This window comes from Mustela nivalis (genome assembly GCF_964662115.1).
Source record: "Mustela nivalis genome assembly, chromosome: 16".
NCBI classification, from domain to species: domain Eukaryota; kingdom Metazoa; phylum Chordata; class Mammalia; order Carnivora; family Mustelidae; genus Mustela; species Mustela nivalis.
Window position 1 is genome coordinate 20687226 of NC_139035.1, and position 25930 is coordinate 20713155.

General features: G+C 39.5%; 1 protein-coding gene across 3 annotated transcripts; it reads right to left on the minus strand.

The window, feature by feature from the left end:
* Positions 1–174: 174 nt before the first annotated feature.
* IVNS1ABP (influenza virus NS1A binding protein) lies at positions 175–22418 on the minus strand. 3 transcript variants are annotated; one of them, XM_082702976.1, is made up of 15 exons: positions 20224–21915; positions 13320–13549; positions 12403–12531; positions 12032–12201; positions 11824–11899; positions 10575–10748; positions 9969–10094; positions 8510–8617; positions 4707–4836; positions 4244–4468; positions 3677–3798; positions 3459–3585; positions 3241–3372; positions 2913–3086; positions 175–1591 (listed from the first exon to the last, which is right to left on the minus strand). In XM_082702976.1, the coding sequence occupies exons 3-15, from the start codon at positions 12511–12513 to the stop codon at positions 1338–1340; spliced, it is 1929 nt and encodes a 642-aa protein (XP_082559102.1). In that variant the 5' UTR covers positions 12514–12531; positions 13320–13549; positions 20224–21915; the 3' UTR covers positions 175–1337. The 3 variants fall into 3 exon arrangements, with proteins under 3 accessions (XP_082559102.1, XP_082559103.1, XP_082559104.1); XM_082702977.1 differs by lacking the exons at positions 9969–10094; positions 10575–10748; positions 11824–11899; ... (2 more) ...; positions 13320–13549; positions 20224–21915 and adding an exon at positions 9441–9577; XM_082702978.1 differs by lacking the exons at positions 175–1591; positions 2913–3086; positions 3241–3372; ... (3 more) ...; positions 4707–4836; positions 8510–8617 and adding an exon at positions 9442–9581 and having other exon boundaries at positions 20224–22418.
* Positions 22419–25930: the final 3512 nt, after the last annotated feature.

The following is a 25930-nucleotide window of genomic DNA, read 5'->3' on the forward strand; positions in this document are numbered from 1 at the left end:
TAGATTCTTACGTGTCGGTCTTCTCTGAGAAAAAAAATCTTACCATCAGTTCTATTTCAGACATGGCAGGTGACTGTTTTCCCAAATACCTTAAGCTCATCATTACTGGGGTTAAAAACTGTCCCCCAAACTTTTAAGTTACGAATGAGTACACAAACAACATTTGGGTATTAATTCCATGGTGCAAGGATTTCCTGCAAAGTACCTTTAATATGTTTGCATTGGCAGCAAGCATTAGGATGTGCTAATTTTGGCACCATAAGTTATATGTGTAGCACTACACATTCCATAAAGTCACCCCAACCAGTATTTATCCATATGAAGAGAAAAACTGAGCAAAAACATAGTTCTGATAAAGGCTGCATTCATAAACCCAATACAGTTTTAATTTTTTTCACAATCGAGGGTGCTATTTAGGATTGTTAATGATAAATAAAGACAGGAATTATTTAGAAAATAAAGTACTTCACCATTCTTTACTGTTATATATTAAGTGTCTTGCTATATAAAATATACCCTCAAGAAGTCAGAATATTTGAAATCAGTGTTTCAAATAAAAATCACAGCTACGTTACTGTTCAGCAACTCCATTCAAATAAACTATTGGTACTGCAGTCTCCCCCCGCCCCCCCCCCAAAAAGTAGCTGAGGCAAAAGCTTAGAAGTTTGCATTCTGGGCGAATAAAAGAAACACTTTACTCTGCATCCTTTAAGACTGCCACTCTGCTTCAGTTATTTGAATCTGCCCTATCTTCAATAGGTAAAGCACTGTGCTGAGAATATAAAAAGTTAAGTTATAAAAAGGCAATCATAAAAGATTAAATCTTGGTAGGCATGTCAGCTTTCTTTTAATAAAAACAAAAATAGTCATTGTCATCTAGTTAAATAAGTCTCTTTTGTATAGAGTGTTCCAGTTATTGAAAAAGGGCCCTTAAAAAAACCCAACTGTCTAGATCTTAAACCCTACCCCCTTGCCCCGTTATACATGTTTGAGGGAAGAGTCATTTAATGTGCAAATTGGCAAAAACAAATGTGGAGGAGGGGACTTCTTGAAATGACATGCCTGATCAAGTCTTGGTTTATTCTTTTACAATATTAATTTCCAAAAAGTAAAATAACCAAAGTAGTCCTAAAAATACACAAAACAGACCTTCATCTTTGCATTCCTTTCCCAATAAACACAAAATGTACAGCATGTTTAATAATATGCAATATGCAAAAGCTTTGTGTTGCTGTTAGCAACATCTGTTACCCACCCACCCTCCTTATTCACAAGTGTACCTCTACTAAACACAATTACATCACTAAGCCTGTTAGTTTGAAAGGGTCTTAAATGTGTTAAAACTGGAAAATCTTCGTGTAGGGGCTCCACTCATTTGACTCGAGGTTATACACTTCCACCGTATTCAGAAATTCATTGCCATCAAATCCGCCCACTGCATAAATGGTGTTCCCTACAGTTGCAATCCCGGCGTTGCTCCTTGGTGAAGTCATGTTTCGCATCATCTTCCATTCATTTCTCGTTGGGTCGTACATCTCCACACAACTGATGGCATGAGAACCATCAAAGCCACCACCTACAAATAATTTTCCTAAAAGAGAAAGGAAACAAGGTAAATCTAAAGAGAATAAGAAAAAAAAAACCCTACTTAATTATTTTTTGCTAAAATCAGTGGTTCTTAGTAGAAATGCCTGCTCATTCTGTAGAAAGTACTCATTAACTGCCTCGCTAATGTGGCAAACGCTCTCTAGTAGCTGTGGATACAAATGCAACAAAATTGATGAAAACCCATTCATACCAGGAACTCAGGTAACTTAAAAGGAGAGGGTAGCATCTAACTGAAGTTAATTCCTATAATTCTTTGTGGTAGCTACTATTATTGCCATTTCACAGATGAAATGAGGCACAAAGTAGGTGGACAATTCACCTAAAAATGCAGCTAATTAGTGGCAAGCCAGAGTAGTTTTGTGCACTGGAAATTTTGTAATAGTCTAGTGCCTAAGAACTGAGATTCAAAAGTTACAGAAAAGCAGGTTTCAGATGACAACATTTTCTTGAGCTTTCCAACTATATAAAATTACTTTGGCACAAAAACTTCTTGGAAACAGGCCAGAAGTTATCACTTATTTTCAAATATATATGCAAAACCGTTAGTAAGTTATTTTCAAACAGATAAAATGTTAGCATTAAATACTTTATAACTTAAATCGTTATTTTCTCATCTGTCACTTAAGCTATCTGCATCTATATATTTATATAAGAACTGACAAGGCTGGGGGTGGGGTGCCCTGCAGGCTACGGTCTAGTAGGCTACTGCTGGCATGTCTACACATTTTTGCTTTCAGCAGTTGAGCCACAAGCTTAACTAAGATTCTGCTTTATTCCCAAGACAAGGCTAACTAAACTCTTAATTACATAATTAAACATGTAACTCAATAAAATGGATGTGAAAAGAAAGCTGTTTTATATAAAACCAAGTTTAATGCTTTCAAAAGACTTGTTAAAATGTATTGCTTCCAGTTAGGCAGGGAGTAGACAATTAGAAAAGACTAATCTAGATCGGTACTTATTTTTGCTTTGCAGATCAAGTTCTCTGAATTCTTCTAAAGGAGCAAACCCCAAAATGATATACTTTGCATATGGTTTATGGAAGGAAAGAACTTAGAACTTCATTCAGTGAACTCATCAAAAGATGATAGTGTGTTGATATATTTATATTATTATTTTAAGACTTGAGTCTCTTTTAGAAAAGACTTCCAAAAAACAAACCAACAATCCCTATCTCACTGGCAAAGATGGCTGTTCTGAGTTCTGATTATACAAGTATATAGTCATCACTGACATTCGTCCAGAATTTTACAAGAAACTGTTGCCACTCCCTATTCCTCACTTTTCCAAATCCCAACACTCACCATCAAGAACAGCTACGCCAGCTCCTCGCCTAGCCACATTCATGGGTGCAATTAAAGTCCAGGTGTTATTTTCAGGATTGTAACGTTCTACTGTGTTCAGGCAATTCCAAGACTCTGCACCTCCAATTATATACAAAAACCCACCAAGCTCACAGACTGCAGCCTGGTGTCTACCTATAAAATCAAGTTGAGCCAAAATTATTACTTTATCTCCCAAAACTCTTTAAGTCATACACTACATATACTGTTGATTCAGAAGTTAAAACATAAACACACACACACACACACACAAAACCAAAACACAGGACACACACAAAAATCAACTCACGAATGTTAAGAGGAGCACAGCTTGTCCATGACTTTGTTACAGGATCAAATACATCACAGTTTTTCAGTCCTTTTTGACCATATGGATCAGAGCCACCAACGATGTATAATTTCCCATTCAGAGCACATACTCCTATGTGAATATAAAATAAGGTTATATATTGGTAATCTAATTATCATATTTAAATACTGAATATCCCAGAAGAAAAGTAATTTTACCTGCATTACAACGGTTAGTTCTCAATTCTGGAACAGGAGTCCAGTCATCTATGCTTGGATCATACATCTCTCCACAGCTCAGGTCATCTGAGTGGCCATTCGATCCACCTACCACATAGAGTTGGCCCTGCATCAAAAGTGAGAGATTAGAATTTCTGCCATTCTGAAGTATGAGAACAGCTAAATACGGATTACTTCTTGCAACACAGTGCACTCACCATGAGTACAGCCATTTGAAATCGAGCCCTTGGTGTTCTCATGGGAGCAAGAAAGGACCAGTGATCTGTATGTGGATCATAGCATTCGACTGTTCGAAGACACTCCTCTCTGTTATAGCCACCTAGTAAAAGAATCATCAAGATGTATGTGTAAAATATTAAACTGGACCAGAGTTCCTGGCCTAGAAGGATTTAAGTAATCTGCACAACAAGAAAAGGAATTTTATCCATAAACTTAGTGAGGCCCCATTAGTTGATGTTTTAACAACATTTATCAGTAGAAGTAAATTGCTTAGTCTTGCTCTGAAAATAAGAACAATAATTCAGCTACGTTCTAGTTTAAGAATTAGAAACAGACATTTACTTAAAGGTTAGACAACACGAAGGTATTTACTTTTTATTTCTTGGTCTTTTTAAAATATGGGAAAGCAGAATGCCAAGGAAGGCGGCATATATTAAACCCTATCTTCCAAAGTTCCCATGTCACAAGCAAGCACAAATGTCGATTTAAGAGGCTTAGCCAGTTGAAAGTTTTCAGTAAGAAAACACTCATCCTTCTGTTCTTACCTGCTGCTATCAGCTTGCCGTTCATCTCTGCTGTCCCCAGGCCAGACCGTGCATACTGCATGGGAGACATGGGCTTTTCTATTAGCTCATCTGGTTGCATCTCAAAGCTTAAACTTTTAATTAGTTTTGGAGTACTCGTTGGTGAGCTCTGTGGGCTGTTTCGCCCATGAAGGAAAATTACACAGAATATACCATCCAGCACAGCCAGGCACAAGTAAGTGTTATCTGTAAGCACAAGAGTTCTATGTTTAAGATGCAGTTATTGTTACTTTTGGTTTCCTGCGTGATCCTGAATTGGACTCCAGATTCCATCATAGAATGATCTGCTATTGTTTTCCAAATTTAGTTGCTTTTGAGTTTTTTTCTCCACAGTGACTTTCAAAGTTATTAAATGGTTCCGCTCAACACTCCTTCTTTAAAAATAAGTACTTCAAAGGCAATCTGACAAGCATAATACACTTACTTGAAGTCTTTTCTGAAGCAACGATTTTCCATTCATGCTTAGGGCTTTGTACTGTAGCATTTGGAGAAGAGAGACATCCAGTGGAACTGCTACTTATCGGCTTATGGCCATTCTCACGTGGTGGCTTTTTCTGCAAAATCAAAAGGTAGCTACAGAAACCTAGCCAAAGACCATACCTGGTGTACCTTTCTTTGTTCCTGAGCTATTCCACAACACTGAAAAAAACGTGTCTTTCACCTATGTATGACGTTTATAGCATACCTAAATTTAAGACAAACCAACACTTTCCAACTGACACAAATTACTGGCATACATCCATCTCCACTTGTAATGAAACAACTATAACTATACAAATAGCCTGGCCAGGAAAAGCTCCATTTAAGAAATTTAAAAAACACTGTAGATCAAATATCAGAATACTTCAGTGGGGGGTGGGGGAGATGGGAAGGAACCCCCTTCATAATCTACATAAGCTCACATACTCTTTATACTAAGTGTAGAATCATCTTTCAAAAGAGGTTTTTAATTTAAAAGGGTATGAATGATCTGAAATAATACATTTAACCCACTGTCTCCAAGAAATTATCAAATGTAATTATATCATATGTACTATGATATCCTTCATACAATGCCAGCAAAGAAGTGAGCAGAAATTTATCCAATCCAGGCCCTCTGAGAAGTACTTCTCAGGACCACTTTACAGATATTAGAGTGCTTTTCTAGACAAATCAAACTACATCAAAACACAGAAATAAAAAACAGAAACCAGAAATGGAACAATACTACTAAAAGAACCAAACATTCACAACAGTAGAATACACAGGAACACTAATGGGCAAAGCTACAAATTTTCCCAAATAACTTTAAGAGAATCACATTGTGTTCTTATGTATGAGTTCCCTTTGATGGTTTTCTTCCAATAACATTAGCCCTTGACTTTTAAAGGATATGATCATACGGAATTAGAGGAGTCAAAGACCCCCTAGGCGGAACTACCAAATAAACAGGTACCACCCTCAGTACCCGATCAAGTCTGCTTATCTACTTACTTTGGTCCCCAGGGCCGGAGCCACATGGGTAGGTAAGATTTACAGTAGAAATTTGTTTCTTGTGGAAGCAATAAAGCCAAGTAACAACTCTTAGAGGAAAAGATTTTGGTAGCTACTTGAAGCCGTGAAGTTTGGTCTGGGCCATTCAACAATTGTGGTTACAGCATATGTAGGCTATTTTGAGAACAGGTAGAGCATGTACTAGGTTAACGGTTAACATTAAGTTCTACTTAGACATTTACTATATACCTAGGTATTATTAGGAACTTTATTCACATCATCTCTTTTAATCCAGTTACGGCCAGTACTGCCAATCCATTTTATTGGTAACAATACTCAGAGAAGATATGCATTGCCTAATGCAATACAACTAAAAGAAAAATGAGAAATTCTGAGTATAAAGCCACTCTTTTTATACTATGCCAGACTTGTGTCTTCTGCTACTAGAATTACAAGGTACATAAAACCCCATCCCAACCTGTGGGAAGAAGGGATCCAAAGTATCACAAACTGATAATGCTTATATTAAGAGCTTTTATCACAGTAAGAAAACTGTTCTAATGTATGGACTATAATTGAGAAAAAAAATCAATGTAAAAGAAAAGCAGGGTAACAGCCAAGACTATTTTTTTTTTTTAAGCAAGTTATACAGAAATGCTGGATAACTCCTTTATATTCCTTCTGCAACATTTCCAAACCCATCCTTCCCTCTCCTTTATCTTCAAACTTTCTTCTATCAGCTCTCATCCAGCCACGCACTGGCTCTGCTTTCTTTGCCTCTGGCTCACCAGAGGGTTATCTCTGGTGGCGGTTTCTTTTTCAACCATTATTACTTCTCAAGCTAACGGATTCCTGACCTTAATATACTTTGGAACTTATATCCACTAAAGATTACAAAGTGGCCTCTCACAATTAATGCTGAAGAGATGGTATCTATAACCTTCTTTTACATGACCTCCCAAAGAATGATTTGACTCAATTAATAATTTATTGTCCTCCTTAAAAATTATCTCCACCTATGTTAGGTGGAGCTTTTAATGTATTTTGATTCTAATTTCTTCCTTCCTTTCTAATGGCTTCTTGTCAAACTCTTTTCCTATTCCTCAAGCCTAATGTGTCACCACATCCTGTTTAACTTTATGATCTTTATATCCAGGGAACCACCTTCTAATGAGTCACATATGTCAGAATTCCATTTTCTCAAATTCTTTCTCTTCCTTTTGCTTAATTTTCTTATTCTAAATGATCACTAAGGACTCATTCAACTTTTGAAACTATAAATGTCTAGAGTCTACTCTTCCTCCTCCATGCCCTTGAATCAAGCCCTTGTCATTTTTAAAAAAAATGACTTCTTGTAATAGGCTGTAAATTGGTCTTACAAGCTTTACCCTCTGTGCTTGGGTCATAAAAACTGAACGGTTTAATGCCATCCTTTACTGGAGTAAGAAAAACAAAAGGAAATAAACCACAGATCAGCTAGAGTCCCATGACCTAGAGACCGCCCATCTGATAGTTAACAATATGACTAATGTATAGATTTTTGCTGTATAGAAGTACAGTAATTTAATCAATCCCCCTATGTAACCGACATACCTCTCTATATGCTATGCAAACTCTTCTCAATCATAGGGCTGCTCAAATGTTGCCTCCTCTGTAAAATTCCCCTAGTTTCTCTCCTGTTCTTCCATGCCCTCCCCTATGTCTTTCGAAGACAACTCCTGTAAGAGTGTACCGTTTCACTCTACTGCTGTAAGGTCCTACAACCCGAAACTATCCCTCATACACGTTAACATCACGGCCTGCCACTTATTGGGCACGCAAACTTTAATTGTTGAAAGTATAACTTTAAAAATACATCTTTAGAGTCACGAGGGAAAATATTCTAAATGTTCAAAACGCAGAACTACGAATAAAGTTCTCAACTAACTCACACCCTGACACTTTTGTGAAAATAAAGATATTTGGTGACTACTGCCACAGAATACTCCTGTTTTATTTCACTTTCTATTAAAGAAAACCATTCCTTTAAACTGGGTTAACTCAGCCTATTCTACAGTTAATGCCTTACAAATACAACACTGAGCTGAAGGCCAAAAAAAAGAATGCATACTACATGACCATTTATGTCCACTCTAAACACAGGCAAAGTAGTCTGTTGTTTCAGAAGGTAGAATAATGGTTTTGTTTGGAGGGGTGTGAAGGGAGGTGACTGGGAAGGGATAAGAGGTTTCCAGGAAGCAGAAATCTCTTCTTGACCCAAGTAGTGTTTAAATTAGTGGGTACACTATTTGACATTTATGATTTGTGTACTTTAAATTATTTGTCTCCAGACTAAAAAAGTTGATACCTAAGATTTAAAAAAAAAAAACCAAAAACCAAAAAATGGAACAGAACAAAACAAAACAAAAAAAAACCCCAGGGTCTAACAACACTTATTCCTGTTGCAAACTATTTTTTTGTAACCTAACCCAAAAAATCAATTTCTACTTTGTTTCATCTTATTGGCCTTTCTTACTACTTGTAAATCCTATTTCATTGAGAAAAAAATCTAAATGTGTTGAATTTATTTCTTTTTATGTGCCAAAACAGTAGTAACTGTTAAGAAAGATAGGCTTGTTTTGTCCCCAAAATGTTTCTGTTTAGTTATACCAATGAAATTCTTCCACTTTCCTTTATTAAAGGAAAATTTCAGTATGCTACAAAATGCTCTAATCACATTTTAACCTGAGGTTACCTCAGATGTGCAATGTGTACCTGCACAAACTGAATGTGGTCATCATCACTGCCAAACACCTCAGCCTGTCCATCTAGTAGGTTCCCATCAAGCAGCTTGTGATCAGCTGAGTAGTACAAGGTTTGAACCTGCAAAACAGCAACAGAACACCCATGTGGCTACCGTCTCCATGGCTACTCCACTAGTATGCAGCTCACACAAACGCCTCAAGGTAACCTCCAGTGTGCTTCCTGAACTTGACATCTTGCTCTGGCAGGATCCCGAAGTAAAGAAAATACAGGTCATGGTTGTAAAAATTTAAAAAACAAAAATCAAATACAGAATCTTCTAATACTGGCCGAAGAGTCCTTGTCTTGACTGGCTTGAAAGAAATCTTCATTTTCTCATAGCTTCTATTATATAGCATTAAGAAAAAAAGCACTAGTACAATATATATAGACTCTTAAAGAATATACATATTTACAATAAAATATGGAATATGGTTTACACCTTTGAAGTGGTCTGATTTGCATTAACATATTTCTGTCCTGCAGGCAATTTCAAGAAAAACAGATAAAAAGCAAATGCAAAATGCAAACAAGCTGTAGAGACAGAGATAACTCACGTAGCAGATGCAAACACATGGTTAATGCACCTGATTTTCAAGTGGGAAAGGATATAAAACTTTGGGATCACCTGTTAGCCTTCTTAGAACATAATGATAACAATATGTTTCAAGGCCTAACAGATCTGGTAAGCCTTTAGTGAGTCTGAAAGGCTTAAGTGGAATGACAGATGCAGGGCCACTCTACTGCTCCGTCGGCATACGTTCAATTCCCACCATTTCTCCATCAAATCTTTCTTGTGTTATTTTTAAAAAGTAGCCCAAGGTAAGTGAGTGACTATATGTATGCACAACACCATTGAAAAACACAAAGCTTTAAAGAGAGAATCCTGTAAAGGAGTAAACACCATTAAATCATCATCGCTCTCTGCCCACAGCGGATTTTTCTTAGGAGAACTGGGGCAGGACTGCTGCTTCTTTACGTGTCAATACACTGGAGGTTTCTTCTTGTTTCTTCAGTCTTGGGTATCCTAGTTTTGTTAATAAACCTATGGGGAGATAAATCAATGGGGAGGAACAACCATTAGAAGCTTTTACCTACTTTCAAATTTAAAGCAAAAACCTGTGAAGAAAAATTAAGAATCTACAGAAAATTTCAGTATCACCTCCCATTTCTAAAGCAAATTACATGCTACTTTAAAGGAAGTTAACAGCACATAATAAGCAAAGAAATAAAAAAAGAAAAGCAGAAGACCAAACTGAACGGTTCATTCAGCTCACCTGGACACCCCCCCTGTTTCTCAGCTTAGGGGTACCTATAGCAAAATTTAAATTCTTTAGGGTGATGGTTATAAAATAAAAGTGAAAGGGAATCCTTCATGTTATAGCAAAATAATTTTTAAGAATTGCTGAAACCCATTTACTTTAAAACTAACCTCTTCCATCAGCTCTTCCAGACTGTCTCCATTCTCCCAGATGCTACGCTGCACCCAGTTGATTACCTTTGTGTACAATTTGCCATTGCTGGGCAAGCAGACATTATCTTCAAGCATTACCTCCAACTAGAATTAGGAAAAACAGTGACACATAGATCAGTGTTGAACCTGTAATTCTCAGCTTACGGCTCAATTTCATAATAAAATGCTCACAGATGCCCAATCACATTCCACATATTTACTCTAATTTATAAGGAAATCAGTAGCCAGGGTGCCTGGGTGGCTCAGTGGGTGAAAGGCTCTGCCTTCGACTCAGGTCATGATCCTGGGATCGAGCCCCACACTGGGCTCTCTGCCTGCCTCTCTGCTTACTTGTATCTCTTTCTGACAAATAAATAAAATCTTAAAAAAAAAAAAAAAAAAAGAAGAAAATCAGTAGCCAAAAAAATATACAAATGGGTAGGCAGAAAACTGTTACACTGCCAAAAGTATCATTTGAATGTATTTTTTTTTTTTTTCTAACCATTACTTACATGCTTGAAACATGGACAAAGATTCCCTGCCTGGAACTAAGAAGTATATATCTTTTTATAGATTTTTACTCACCTTTAGCCGTGGAAGTTTAAGAAACTCCTCCTCTTCTGAAATTTGTAACAAATGCTCCTGAATATAAGCATCAACCTTATTCAACAAACGGGAGTCTCCCATACAACTTGCAAAATTTCGGTAAGAGATGCAGCTGGTAACATCCATTCTAGATAGCAAATAATCACCACAAACCTTGGAAAAGAAACGCACAAGTACCAATACTTACATATATTTTACTTGATGAATATTTAATACTTAGTGTGTAAGCATTATGTGAAGATAGAAAGATGAATTAAGAATCACTGCCCTGGGGCACCTGGGTGGCTCAGTGGGTTAAAGCCTCTGCCTTTGGCTCAGGTCATGATCCCAGGGTCCTGGGATCGAGCCCCGCACCGGGCTCTCTGCTCAGTGGGGAGCGTGCTTCCTCCTCTCTCTCTGCCTACCTCTCAGCCTACTTGTAATCTCTGCCCGTCAAATAAATAAATAAAATCTTAAAAAAAAAAAAAAAGAATCACTGCCCTAATCAAACAACTTTAACATTGGGAAGAACATATGCATACAAACAATAAACGTCAAAGAATAGTATACAAATGTCTAAGTTGTTTAGACACTGAGTTGTTCACAAACTGAAATGCTGTGATAATGCATATGAAATGTTCAAATAAATATTTCCAACTAGAATAATTAGAAAAGACTTCATTATGAAGGCAGTATCTAAACTGGGCTCGACATGAGAGATGCTGCTGAATGCAGAATAGAGGAAGCAGGGACCATGACCTGAACTGAAGACAGATGCTTTACCAACTGAGCCACCCAGGCACCACAAGACTTAAATGCCCTTTACCCTATGAATTATTAAGCAGCTCTCAATGGCATTAAATTCTAGAAGGAGTCCTTTTAAAGAGGAGCTCCAGCGTGTAGAACAACAAATGAACTGAGAATATAAGCTATATGATTAACTCTTGAGGAAAAGCAGGTATTTTACACCCTCCTATCAGTGACTGATACAGCTACCCAGCCCAGAAGACTACTGGAAGAGCAAGAGTTTAGCTCAAATTATCTGAGAGAAGTATGACCTTGCTACATAACTATAACTGAATGGTTAATAAATGGTTAAAATAACCTTCAGTTCTCTATGGGAAAAGGGGGGCCATTTTTCAAGTTCTTGAAACTAAGAAATGGCTTAGGACAAATTATGTCCTCTAACCATGTAAAAGCAGACTTGCTAGTAATAGTTCCCCTTATATATTAACTTCTTGTACTCTACCTGCTTTACTCGGTCCATCTTTAGCTTTTTTGCTGCAGAATAGACATCTTTTACCAATTCTTTATCAGCTTTCAACCTATTAAAAAAAAGTTCTTTATCATTTATGATACTAAGGCCTTAAAACACAGATACTTAATTGAAATAAATTTAGAGAGACTTAGAATTTCCTGATGACATCCCCTAATTACACAGTTTATAAAGTACTTACTGAGCAGTGTAGGCGTAATTCAGTAAGACTTCAACAGCTTCCGGATTGAGATCATCAAATTTAACATGAGAAATTCCATGAGGATCACTATCACTATTAAAGATTTCAAATAAATAGGGACTGCAGCAAGCCAGGACTGCTCTGTGTGCTAACATCTCATGGCCACAGACCTGAAATTATGAGGAATTAAAATCAGAAGTACTGTGGACTATGTATTTCTCTAGCTAATTACCACATGGGATTCTTTATCTAATATTTATAAGTAAATCATTGCTTTTTAAAGTTATTTCATGAAATGCCTACCATGAAAAATAAATTAAGCAAATCTGCTTAATTTACTGCTTTTAGTAATAAAATATCAATTTTTATACCTGAAGTCGAACATCACAGAACTGGCCACTTTTCCTCAGGGCATTTAATTTGGCAACAGAAGACTCAATAAAATTTTCGTCTTCAAACATTAAATATCCGTTGGGAATCATTTTTCCTTATAAATTTGGCTAAAGAGCAGAAAGAAAGCTGAGTTATTACACTTGTAAATGAGGAATTTTATGATTATACCTTAAAGAGTAACATGGTACCTTTATTTTCAAAATTCCATCATATCAACACAAAAATGTTATTACACAAAAACACTGTGGAAACACGCACTGGATGTCCAAGTTTCTCTACCCCTGTACTCTGGTCCTAAGTCTTTTTGAGGATTCATACAGCGGTGAGTTATCTCAATGCTTTTGGTCTAGGTTTCCATACACATTCATTCTGAGGGGGAAAGAAACATCACCCAAGCTTGGCCCAAACCCATACATTGAGTAACCTAAGAAGCCTGGAAGGATGTAGAGCAGTCATCACTTACAGGTTTCCATCTTTTGGGCTGCTGTCATTGCTTGACTCCCAAATGAAAGATATATAAGACAAATGTAAATTCTGTTCCCTTTGCAAGATTCAGATATTAGGGATCACTTATCTCCTAAGAATACATGCTAGAAACTTAAAAAAGTTTTAATTCTCTTTTAAAAAAATGTCCATTTCACCTTTACTTGTGAAGAATTGACCAATGGCTATACAAAATCCACTATTAAAAGGCAGTAATAGATTTCAGTTTGAGCTGATTTATTTAAATTCAAAAGTTTACAGAAAGAAAAAAACCAGAAAAGTGTTTTTTTTCCTACACATGATCACTGACGTTCCCTTTAAGAAAATTATGAAAGGCTGTTAGTATACTGGGCATAGTCTTCGGAAAAACAATGTGTCTTAATGTTGCCCTGGGCACTGAATATTCACTTACCTACTGAACTGGTGAGAAATGGATTTCTGGGAAGTCTTAGATAATCCAAGGACAAAGGAGTGTTAAAACTCAGCAACTTCCTCAAGGTATGAAGACAGGTGGTTGAAGTGAAGGCAGAGGTGTCTTAAGCTCTAAATGGTGATTCCAAAACTATCAGGCTTGAAATGATGTAATCAAGTCCTTAAAAGCTATAGACATGAATTTCTTCTGTGATAATCATGCATCATAATCTGTAATAATGACAAATATCAGTTACTCAGGATGATCAAAGACTGTCATTGATCTAAGTGGATTAAATCAAACAAAGTCCTTATCTTCGAGGAATCTTTTTTTATTTTTAAGATTTTTATTTATATGTTCGTCAGAGAGACACAGTGAGAGAAGGAACACAAACACGGGGAGAGGGAGAAGCAGGCTTCCTACCCAGCAGGGACCCTGATTCAGGACTCGATCCCAGGACCCCTATCATGACCTGAGCCAAAGGCAGACACAATGACTGAGCCACCCATGCGGCCCTCTAGAAGAAATCTTGATGTAAATGGACACAAATACAGAAAATAACTAACACAAATGCAGTTATACATAAACATTTTTCTTTTAACCTGCAACTATTCAGGTTGCATTCAAATTAAACAAACAAAAAACACCTTCCCTGGAAGATAGGAGCTAATATATATCATTTAAATGAGATATACAAGCCCAAGACTGGAGAACAAATATAAATACTTGTTAACTCTGAGATTCTTTACTCTTAGATTTTAGATTACAACTAACATACAAACATAAGATCTGTCCATTTTCACCAGCCAGCAAGCAACCTTTGGGCATCATTCCCAGACACATATACAATGTTAACAGTCAAATCGGATACACTGTTCCCCAAAATGTGGTCTGCTTACCCAGCCCCTGCACCTTTGTTCAAGTTGTTCTCTCTTCTTGGAATACCGTTAATGCAACCTCTGCCAGATGAAGTCTTACCTCCAAAGAGCTCCTGCCAAATCCCCCTAGTTGAGAGAAGTTTCTCCCTATCTTCATCATTCTGAACACTGTCTGAAAGGCATGTGTAATCTTCCAGCTGGTCTGTTCTGAGCTGGGCTTCTGTGGACCTTCTTATCTTCCTTGGTTCAAGGCTCTGGAAGGCAGAGCCTCTGTCTTGCTCACTTTGTATCCATCCATCTCCCCACTACCAAAACAACTAGCCTAGAAACTTAAATATGAGTACTTGTTGAGCTGAACTAAATAAACAAAAGGGAAAATACCTATGCCTGTTTTTTATATGGTACTTGTACTTATATATAGTAATAAACTACCAATGGAATTAATTATAGTTCAATCCACATCTTAAAAGTAATCATATTCAGTCCTCCTACCTCCATTTCCCCCCCTCATTTTCACGTGGCATCAACTGCAAGTGTCAAATTCAGATGGCAATTATTTAAGCACCTGAACTGTTATGACACCACTGTCAGTATAATTTAGGAAATGAGAACTAAATACTTTGAAAGATGTGCATACTTTTTAAAAACGGACATCTTAAAATTACCTGGATTTTCCTTCTACATCTATCAAACCCAGAATTCTAACAATTATGTTCAGGCTAATGAATAATCACTTAAACCAGAACCCACCCACTGAAGGCTGGTCCAGCTCCAACTGAACAAATTGTTAAGTTCAATACATGCATACTCTGTAATGGAGCTGGATGCCACATGCCCTAAGTGGTTTCTCTATAATGTAAGATCTACTTCAAGGACATCCTGGGTAATTCTGACTTAGGCTGGGGTTGTGGTCAATGCTTTCCCCTGCAACAAAACTGTATTACATTAGTATGTAATACTGATTTCCTCTACTCTATAGCTGCATCTAGATTAGTTCAGCTTTTAAGAAATTAGTTCTAACAAATTATTTCCAAGTACCACACAATTCTGTGTACACAGAGAGACACACCATCCTAAGGAAACATTCAGACATTTCAGTCAAGATTTATCTAGCTCAAATTAAGAAAATCTTTGTATATATGATACATACTTGGGGGTGGCCAATTCACAGACATAGTTGGTAACTCCTCATTTCAGTTTCATAAGCTGCTCTTTTTTTTTTTTTTAAGATTTTATTTATTTGACAGAGAGTAGGCAGAGAGGCAGGCGGGGGTGGAGGGAGCAAGCTCCCTGCTGGGAAGAGAGCTCGATGCCCAGGACCCTGAGATCATGACCTGAGCTGAAGGCAGACGCTTTATCCCACTGAGCCACCCAGGCACCCAGTCATAAGCTGCTCTTATAAGAAGGGTAAAGAGGGGGGGGGAGGGAATCCCTCCATGCAGATTATGTTGGTATCATTAAAATGTGCTTTTTGAAAAACCATAAACTTATGTTATAGAGATTTATAAACATATTAAATATTGACCAGATTTATTCATTATTCAGTGTTTTTCTGTAAACTAGTCTTGATCTAACCAAGAATAAAAATGACATCTAAGTTCTACCTTAAATTTGGGGGGGTGGGAGGGAGATGGTTAAAGTCACTCAGTCCATTAGAAGAAAAAACTGGAAAATTTTGGGAGCAACTCTAGGTATACAACTTTGTACAATATTATTGGTTTGCAATAAAATGAGTTCTTCTACATTTAGAACTTGGAAGACTTTCCAGTATATCAGGGTCTTAATATGAACCTCATCTCTTTAATGTCTTTAATGATTAGTACAACCCTACTCGATTTTAAGAGCTAGCTCAAGTCCACTTGACATTTTTACTCAATTATTGTCCTCATATGCTGTAGGTCCCTACTAGCACGCCCACCCCTGCCAAGTTGGAGGAGATCGTATCAGCTCTTGCCTGTAAAACCATGTCTTTGAAAGTTCATAGTCACTTTCACTCAAGTAAGCATTTGGCAAATTGAGTTTCAAAAGATGCTAAAAATTTTAGTACATCTTATTTTGGTTTGTGAGACTCAAACTCAACAATTGGTGGAATAAAAATATGCAGATTTTTTTTTCTTTGAAAAGCCAAACCAAAAGCCCAACACCCTAGAGTTACATAAAAGTATAAAATTTAAAATTTTCTTTGTTATTTAAAGAATACAAAAACACTAACCTAAAGTGATATATCCACCCTACGTTTATTGCAGCCTTATTTACAAGAGTCAAACTATGGAAGCAGGCCAAGTATTCATCCACAGATGAACGGATAAAGAAAATGTGGCATATATATACATACATAAAACGGGATATTACTCAGCCATAAAAAAGAATGAAATCTTACATCTGCAACAACATGGATGGATCTAGAGAGTATAATGCTAAGCAGAATATACCAGAGAAAGACAAATACCACACGATTTCACTCATATGTGAAATTCAAGAACCAAATGAAAAGAAAAAAAGAGACAAACTGAAAAAAAGACTCCTAACTACAGAGGACAAAGACACGGTTACAGAGGGGAGGTGGGTAGATCAATGAGTGAACTAGTAAGGGGATTAAGAGTATACTTGTCTTAATGTGCACTCAGTAATATATGGAACTGTTAAATCACAATATTGTACACCTGAAACCAATAACACTGTTCACTACACTGGAATTAAAATCTAAAAAAAAAATTTCTTTGCTACTTAAAATATACAATCAATCAATCCACTTTAAAAATTAAAACTGGGGTCAAATACAACATATTCTGGTAAATACACCTTCATTCCTTATTATGGCCAGTGCAAGAAAATGGAGACAGAAGACTCATAAATGAGTAATTAAACTGCTTCAGTAACACCCAGAAGTTCACATGTTATGTTACCACAGGCCCCAAAAAGATTAGCTTAACTGAATACAATTCAACAGGTCTTACCCAAGAGTTGTAAAAAAGGTGGGCACACTATGGCCTGGCCTCCATATTATTCTTGGGCCTTCAGTAAGCCCAAGAATAAAATGTCATCAGTTTTAAAAGATAAAATGTTATCATTAAATTTTCAAAGCATCCTTAAAACCTCAAGGCACGTAACAATTTTATTATTTAAGTTTCAAGGCAATCTTTTGAGGGCAGCCAACTCACAAAATAGCAATGAACTCTATTTTTAAAGGGCAGATTTTTATAATTACAAATTCAATCTTTGTAAAACTAGAAGTTATACATTCCACCTCACCTTTCAAACTACGATCTCAAAAGTCAAACTCACTCAATTCCTCCATCCTCATTGTTCCGCAATTCTTATATCCCCATTTATGGCACCAAACATATGGCTGGGACAATCGGGAATGGGATGCTTATAATACCAATGGAGTTAACTCCACTCCCCAGCACTGAACACTTCACAGACCAACCAGAAAGACAGATACCAAGCAGTGAAAATAGTTCAAACAAAAGAGGAAAAGGGTATGACATAAATATTCCAGAAACTGCAGCTATTTCTGTTTCAATGGATTATGGTCTGCAGGATGCAGATGGTAAATAGGGGGAGAGGAAGTAAGAAAGATCAATGCTAAGGTTTAAACAATGCTGGAGAGCAGCAAAGGTTTATAGTAAGAACACTCTAGCAGAATTGGGGGGGATGGTCTAGAGGAACATATAAAATATAGAAGTGGGGACATTAAGATATTATATATTCCTGCTTATCCTATCATTTTAGCTTGGATATGTGTGGCATCAGTATCAAAATCAGTATCAAAATTAGAATTCCGAAAAGTGTTTAACAGTTATTTGTAGTTTGCTGCAAGCTCAAGGTTAGTTAGAAGAGGAATTTGCTGTGGGACATTGTAATGCGGAGTTTACTTGCTCAGTATCCAGCTTGATACCAAATGTGTTAAAATACTGATCTGATAGGAAAATACTGATAGGTTTAGAAATCACTTACAAGGTGGTAGCTCAAGTTTACAAGTGAACATAAGCATGTATTTTCTGTGCTTCTAACAAGAACCCAGAGATCACTCCCTTGTTCATAATTTCTCCATTTACACTCTGTAGCCTAAGGCGGGAGGATCTCCAACCTTTTAGAATTCCTCCATGGAGATTGACTATAAAATCATACTGCTGTGTCTCTCTCTGTCACATAAATACATAAAATCTTTAAAAAAAAAAAAAAGAAAAGTCAATGAAATTATCTTTAGGAGTACTTTATCTTGGTATCAGTAATTAAGACATTTCCCTAATAAAAGAACATTCTACATTAAAAACCAGATTTGCAAAACTACATTCAATTGCCATCACAAATATACCTCAACCAAGGAAAAAAGCCCACTCCAAAGTAGCCCAAAAGATACCAACTTAAACTAAAACCAAACCTGGGATCCTCTGGGGGGTTTTTTGCGGGGGTGGGGGTGGGGTAGACAAACAGTACAAATTAAGATAAAAGGTATAATTAATATCTATTAACTAACTATATAGCTTTCACATATTAGAAAATTTCAGAGGAAAACCATTCCAGGTCTCTTTTAGGTCAGTGTGTGTTCTAGTCCAAATTTAACACCAACTACCAAACTACAGACATCTGAGAAGCCTGCCAGCTAGCTTTAAAGGATACTATTGTTAATCAATTCTAAACAGTGCTTGTCTCATCTCCAGATATACACCTGCTCTCCTTAGCATCCTTAAGAGGAAGATTTCAGCACGATTATGCCTACAACTAACTATTCATCCGTATTTTGTTATCCTAAAATCAACTGCCAATGCCAGAGTTATTAAAGGAAAATACGGATTCTGGTAGTCTGGCCCACGCTGTACTTGTTCAACTGTTAAAGAGTAGTTAAGTACCACGCTTCCAAAGTTGTTACTTATCACTAGACCGAAGATCACCACGCAAAGTCCTCAAACAACAGTTTGATAAGAGAGTATTCTAATCCTCCATCACTGGCAATAGACATTAGGAAACAAAACCACGCTTTTTAGGCCTATGTCTACTTGCTACAGGTTTTGAAACGTCCGCTGTTTCAAATCTACTATGTATTGAGAAACAGTGAATCTATTTCTAAAATATTTGTCGTCCAAGTCTTCTTACATTCAACTCTCAATCTGATATTGCCTGATACTTTCCTACCACCAAGAATTTACAAGCAAACGCCGTTTTGCAAGCCGCGTGCAAGAATGGAAAAAGAGCAGACCTCTCCGCCGATTTTTTTTTTTTTTTTTAAACAAGGCAAGTGGCGATCGCCTCAGAGTGACTCAAGAGTCGGGTAGCCCCAGGCCTTCCTCCCAGCGCGGCCGGGAGGGCGCCCACTCCCAAGGCTGGAAGGCAAGGCGCCCGGCGCCCGCACACCCCCGGCTGGGATTGGCCGGCCACGCAGTCATTCAGCGCCGACACGTCAGGGCAGCCGCTCCCTCCCTCCTCCCGCCCCCTTCTCCCCGCGCTTGGCAAGAAAAGCGGGCAACGTGGAGCGGGAACAAAGGACCCCGCGGCCCACGGCGATCCGGGACGCGGTGCCACCCCACTCCAGGCCCGAGGCACCGAGGCGGCCCGGAGCCGGCTCCCTGCCCACACGCGCCGAGTCCTGGGAGGTCCCAGGGAAGAGAGTCCAGACCTCGTGAGACCCAGACACCGGGAGTCGGTTCCTGACAGCGGGAAAGGAGATTCCCGCGTTCTCCTTCCGGCAGTCATCCCTGCCGCGTGTTGCCCTGACCCAGGCCCTCGAGAATCCCATGGGCAAAAACTCCCGCCCTACTTCCTCTGCCCGAGCTGAGGCGGCCCGCAGCCGCCTCGGCCGCCAACGCGACCCGGCAACCATGGCAGCGCCGGGAGCGCGGGGCCCGCGCGGCGCCAGCTCCTCGCCCCCAGAAAGCGGCAGCAGCGGCTTGGAGCGTCCTCCCCCGGGACCAGGACGCTGCTCCGCGCCTCGCACCGTCTCCCCAGCCGCCCGCGCCATCCCTCTGCTCGGACTCCGGTCGCGCCCTCTTCCTCCTCCACCGTCTGGAACCTGCGCGTATTACCTGGTTCATCTCTGAAGAGATGGAAAAACTCATGTCTGGAGCTTCGATGGGGAGCAGGAGGAAGCGGGCGGGAATCGGCCCAACGGAAAGCGCCTCGAGGCCGCGGAAGGGGGGAGCGGTCGAGCGGGAAGACCAGCGGTCAGCCGCAGAGGCTGCGAGGAGGGGCCGCGCCACCGAGGGTTCGCGGGGACTCGCTCGCTCGCTGGCACTGCCGCGCCGAAGCAGCAGGCGGAGAGACTGTGCAGCTCGGCTGTGAGCGACCGACCTCCACGCGCGTCCGGGAGACACTGCCGCCGCCGCCGCCCCGCTCGCGCCGCACCCCCTCGCACGTCACCACGTGCGCCGCCGCCGTCGCCGCCGCCGCCAATGTCTCCCGGCAGCTTCCGGCCCGAAGCCGTCAGCGAATCACAAGCGAGCACGAGAAAGCTCCCGCTCGCGGCCCCGCCCACCGCTCGCCTAGCTTCTCCTTCGCCGGCTTGGGTTCCTTCCTGCTCGGCTCAACTAGGTCAGGCAAGGTGATCTCAGGGAGAGAGAGACGGTGTTTGGGGCTCGCCTCCTTTTATTGATCGCGTTGTGATCTCCTTCCCTAGCCTCGCACCCTCGCACCCTCGCTTCGCCCTCTCGGACTGTGCCGGAACTGGTTTCCTCCAGCCGCCCTCACCTGTTCTGCCTCCCCCTCGAGGCACAATAGCCGGAGATCAGACGTGGGAGATTAGAGATCTCGACGTCCAATTTACATCTAGGCAACTGCCCTAGACTGGAGTTGGCCGCCCTGGACCTTGGAGTCTGCGGTTGGCGTGGGCCCTCACCTTTGTTGGAGGGAGGGGGGCATGGAGCGTGGGGATTGTGAGTGAGAAGAGAGGCACGCTGCGGGAAGGGGTGAAAGGGTTCAGGAACCGGGAAAAAAAAAAAAAAAACCCTGTTGGCGCGGTCAGAGAAGGCCTTCTGTTATATTAGTGTTGCTATAAAAACCTTCTGCTTTTGGTCCCCCGGATTTGTTTTGTCTGAGCACGGCTCTCCTTTCGGAGGCAGTCGGTTCTTTGCTGGTCTTGGCTGTCTTAAAAAGAAAAAAACAACAACGACAACAACAACAAAAAACCAAAACCTGGAGAACCGGCAGTCCTTATCCTAGTCTTCCGGGGCTTTTCAGACCACATGCCAAACTTAGTTATCCACCCTGCCACTTTGCCCCCAAGAGCCAAACCTGTCCCCTGGGGACAGGAGGTATCCTGGGCTCTGACGGTAACTTCATGTGACTGAGGACATGGTGGAAAGATTCCTAGATTAAAGGTGAGGGGATTTACAGAGGTGAAGTTGTTGAGAGTTTGGCAGAGGCTTCCAGGCTAACGTCCTGTTAGTTTATCCTGATGTAGGGAGGGCGCTTAGGCGGCGTGTGCCCAACTTTGTATTTGACCACTCAAGTTAATTTGTAGACATTTCCAGGAGCCTACCATTCATTATCATGAAGTATTTATGCTTATGGGAGCAGGAAAAATAAATGTTGGGGCCCTTCATCTGCAATAGAAGCTTTACAACTTTTCTTTCTAAAATCTTGAGGCACGGCGGCTTGTTTTCTCACCCCTGTTCAATTGCGGGAGGAAACAGGAACTGAGATATCTATTAGTATGACTCTTCTATCTTGAGGATAAAAAGACTGCCATTTGCCACTGGGCTCTTGTTTTTGCCTCCTGATAATTAATAACCCACAGCAGTGTTCACTTTTACTGCAAATGAAACTATCAGAGTACATGCCTCTTCAGGTTTTTTAAAAATATCATGGGGTTCATTCTTTCAGTGAGAGAGTATGAATTGCCTGCTTTAGAGAAGCACATGACTGTGTGGCCTGCTGGACACATGGTCCCACTTGCTGTACTCTAAATAGTGCCTTTGTGACCTGAAACAGTCAACACTTTTCTTAAAGCTACAGTGTGATTAGTCAGTACATTTTTGCCTTGTATGGAACCTCATATTTACACATTACCTTTTCTGTAGATAATGGCATAATTAATTAGTTCCATTAGTCCTCTAGTCAACTCCAGACTCAAGCCTATCCAAGTACTGTGTAATCTAGAGGAAGACTTGAAAATGGAACACTGGCAATTTCAACCTTATAAAGTAACAAATTATAAGATGTTTTTCTTAATATTTAACTCGGGCAAGATATATGTGGAGAGTGCTTAATAAAAATAAAAGCTATCAACTTCTGTTTTATGTCAGGCACTGAGAAAGATAAATTGGGAATTGGTGCCCATCTGTAATCTCTCCATTTTTCTCTCGGATCCTGCTTCAAATGTCGTCCCAGTGCTAAACTCTGACTTGTGTTTTATTCATTATATACGAGTTTGCTAGAGCTCCTCTAACCACAAACTGGATGGCTTAAACAACGGAAATTTATTGTCTCACAGTTCTGGAGGCCAGAAGTATGAGGTCAAGGTGTCTGCAGGGCCATGCTCTGCCTGTGGGAGCTAAGGAAGACTCTGTTCCAGCCTTTTCTTCTGGCTTCTGGTAGTTCTTTGGCTTGCATGTCATTTTCCCTGTGTGCTTATCTCTTGGGTCCAAATTTTCCCTTTTTTATAAGGATGCCAATTGTATTGGATTAGTGGCTCATTCTAACTGAGTATGATCTCAACTAAATCAGCAGTGACTCTTTCCAAATAGGATCCCATTTTGAGGTATTGAGGGTTAGGACTTTTAACATATGAATTTTGGAGGGGACATAATTGAGCATATTGTGTTTTTCAAGTTTGGTTCACGGACCAAAACCACTCGGATATTCTTATTAGAAATGCAGTCCATAGGCTTCACCCTAACAAGTGATTCCCAAAGGAGGAGAGTGATTTTTGCCCCCAGGGCACATTTAGCAACATCTGGAATAGGCCCAGGGAAGGATGCTGTGATATTTGGTGGATCTGGAATGCTGCTCAACCACCTACAAGGCACAGGGTAGTCCCCACAGCAAGAAAATAATCTCTTAATATATTAATAGGGCCAAGATTTGGAAACCCTACTCTAGAACTGCTAGATCAGAATCTGGGAAAGGGGCCTGGAAATCTACATTTTTTAAAAAGGATTTTATTTATTTGACAGACAGAGATCACAAGTAGGCAGAGAGGCAGGCAGAGAGAGAGGAGGAAGCAGGCTCCCTGCTGAGCAGAGAACCCGATGCAGGGCTCGATCCCAGGACCCTGAGATCATGACCTGAGCCAAAGGCAGAGGCTTTAACCCACTGAGCCACCCAGGCGCCCCTGGTCTACATTTTGATATGCATCCCAACAACCTGTATCCATACTAAAGTTTGGAAACCACCACAGATACAAAAGCCTTTTCTAGGCATGTGAACATGAACCATTTTGTTTCGGATATGAGTCACACCTCTTCTTGATTAGCCATGCGAACTATAAGTTAATCTAGGTAAATATTACTACTTAGCAATTCACACAGTTTACTCATCTCACCCTAACATCTTTTTTTTTTTTTTAAAGATTTTATTTATTTATTTATTTGACAGAGAGAGAGATCACAAGTAGGCAGAGAGGCAGGCAGAGAGAGAGGAGGAAGCAGGCTCCCTGCTGAGCAGAGAGCCCGATGCAGGGCTCCATCCCAGGACCCCGAGATCATGACCTGAGCCGAAGGCAGAGGCTTGACCCACCAAGCCACCCAGGTGCTCCTTCAACTGGAAACGTGTTTACATTTTAACACTTCTATACCACATTACCTTGTTTTGGTCAACTGTCTTCATATTCTGGATGTCCATTGCCAAATGAAAAAAGCGTTGCAAATTTATGGTTTGACAAGTCAGTGCTTTGCCTCCTCTTGTCCACTGGTTTCTGTTGTACTCTGAATGGCCGACTGACTTGTCTATTTCATATATTGCTCTCATCTCTTATAGTCTATGCTTGCTGTCCACCCCCATCCTTTTTTTTTTTTTTTTTTTTTTGTCTCTTTTGGCATTTGAAAATATTTTTGTGGTACGTTAGTGGTGGCTTAAGAGCACAAGCAAGAAAATGGTAGTGTCATAAAAGGCACAAGAAACACAGGGGAATCCTAAAACTCCATTAAAGTGGGTCTTTGGAAACTATTATGTATTACAGTATATAACAAATGGAGAACTTGCTACCATTCTAAAAATTGTTTTAAGTATTCCCTTTTAGACTCTTCCATTTTCCTGCTAAGACTTCCATAGAAAATTTGCATCAGAACAGATAATATAATCTGATATTTTGATCCTGCATTAGCCTCGCTCTTATATTATCTAAGCCAATTGTTTTTCAAAGTCATCACTGGTAAAATTTTAAGAACTCTAGCCCCCTCTTCCAGTAACCAAAACCCCTAATAGTTTCTTTCTTAGGAAAGAACGATTCCTTAGGAATTAAAACGATTCCTTAGGAATTAAAACTTCTCATGTCATTCAGACGTTCTTCTAGTGACATTATATGACCTTCAAGCCTGCTACCTTTTTAGACTATGCAGCCAACAACTGTATATTCAGCTCTTGAATTCTAATGTGTAACCTAAGCTTTACTAAGTCTTCGTCCAGAACACCTTTTGTTTAAAAAAAAATTAATTGTTGCAAATAAGCAACACATGGAATAAACAGCTGAGGTTTTTTTTTAATGTTAGGTTAGTCACCATACTAAGCTAAGTTTTTAATGTCAACGTTACAATCAAATGTATAAACATAACTGTGGTAACATAAGTGCAAATCTATACAGTTCAATCCAGGAGCGATCTTTTATTGTGTTCACATCCAGAATTTGATTCCTAAATGGATGGAAGTTACACACTATAGTTCAGTTGGACTAGCCACGAACTGTTGCCTAGTGTAAACTGATCACCTGATAAATGAAGTCTTTAGAGAACGAAACAGAAAAGATAGAGCAGTGGGGTTGTAACATCGGTTCTCCTTTTTCTGTAATGTGTCCTGCTCTCTGGAGGAGACTGGAATGAAGGACAATGAGATAATACTGAAATTTTACAAGAGTCTAATAAATTAGGCTTTCTAAACTACTGAAGACAGAAAGTCATAAACTTGTTATCTAAGGGTTCCCCCACTCTGATAGTGATCCCTCAAGGCTATGGTCTTCCTAAATTGGTACCCTCAGGAACAGAATTGTGAAGTAAGAGGTTTTCTGTCCCAGTCGTCTCTTCTCTAATATCTTACTAGAGAGAAAAATGTGAAAGGAAATCTAGTGGCAGTGTGTTCTCCCAATACCCTTAAGGGTGACCAGGCCTGAGACACACTTCTCTTCCTTATGGACTTGTCTCTTCTCAATACCTTGCTCCAATCTATATCTTTCAAGACCCAGTTAGTACCTTGCTGCTTCCAAGAAGTGGACTAGTGTTACGGGAAGAGTGCTGGACTGGCAGGTCTAGGCCCATATCTTGTCTCTGGTCCTTAACTATTTAAGGAAAATCTCTTGTCTTAATGATTGTGTTTTCTAATCCTTAAAACGGGAACAATAATACCTCTTTCACAGAATTATATACTTGGCTCATGGTGGGTGATAAGTAAATATGTATATATAAATTTATTTAAATACCTCCCCCAGTTACTCCAGAATACATAATTTTTCTTCTGTCTTCCTGAGCCTGGGCACATCACTTGTTAACACTCACTTAATTCACCACAGGATACTTTTATCCTTGCAGATCTAAGAGATCAGTGAATTGAATATTTGAATTCGTAACAGCAACTCAGGCTCTTAAG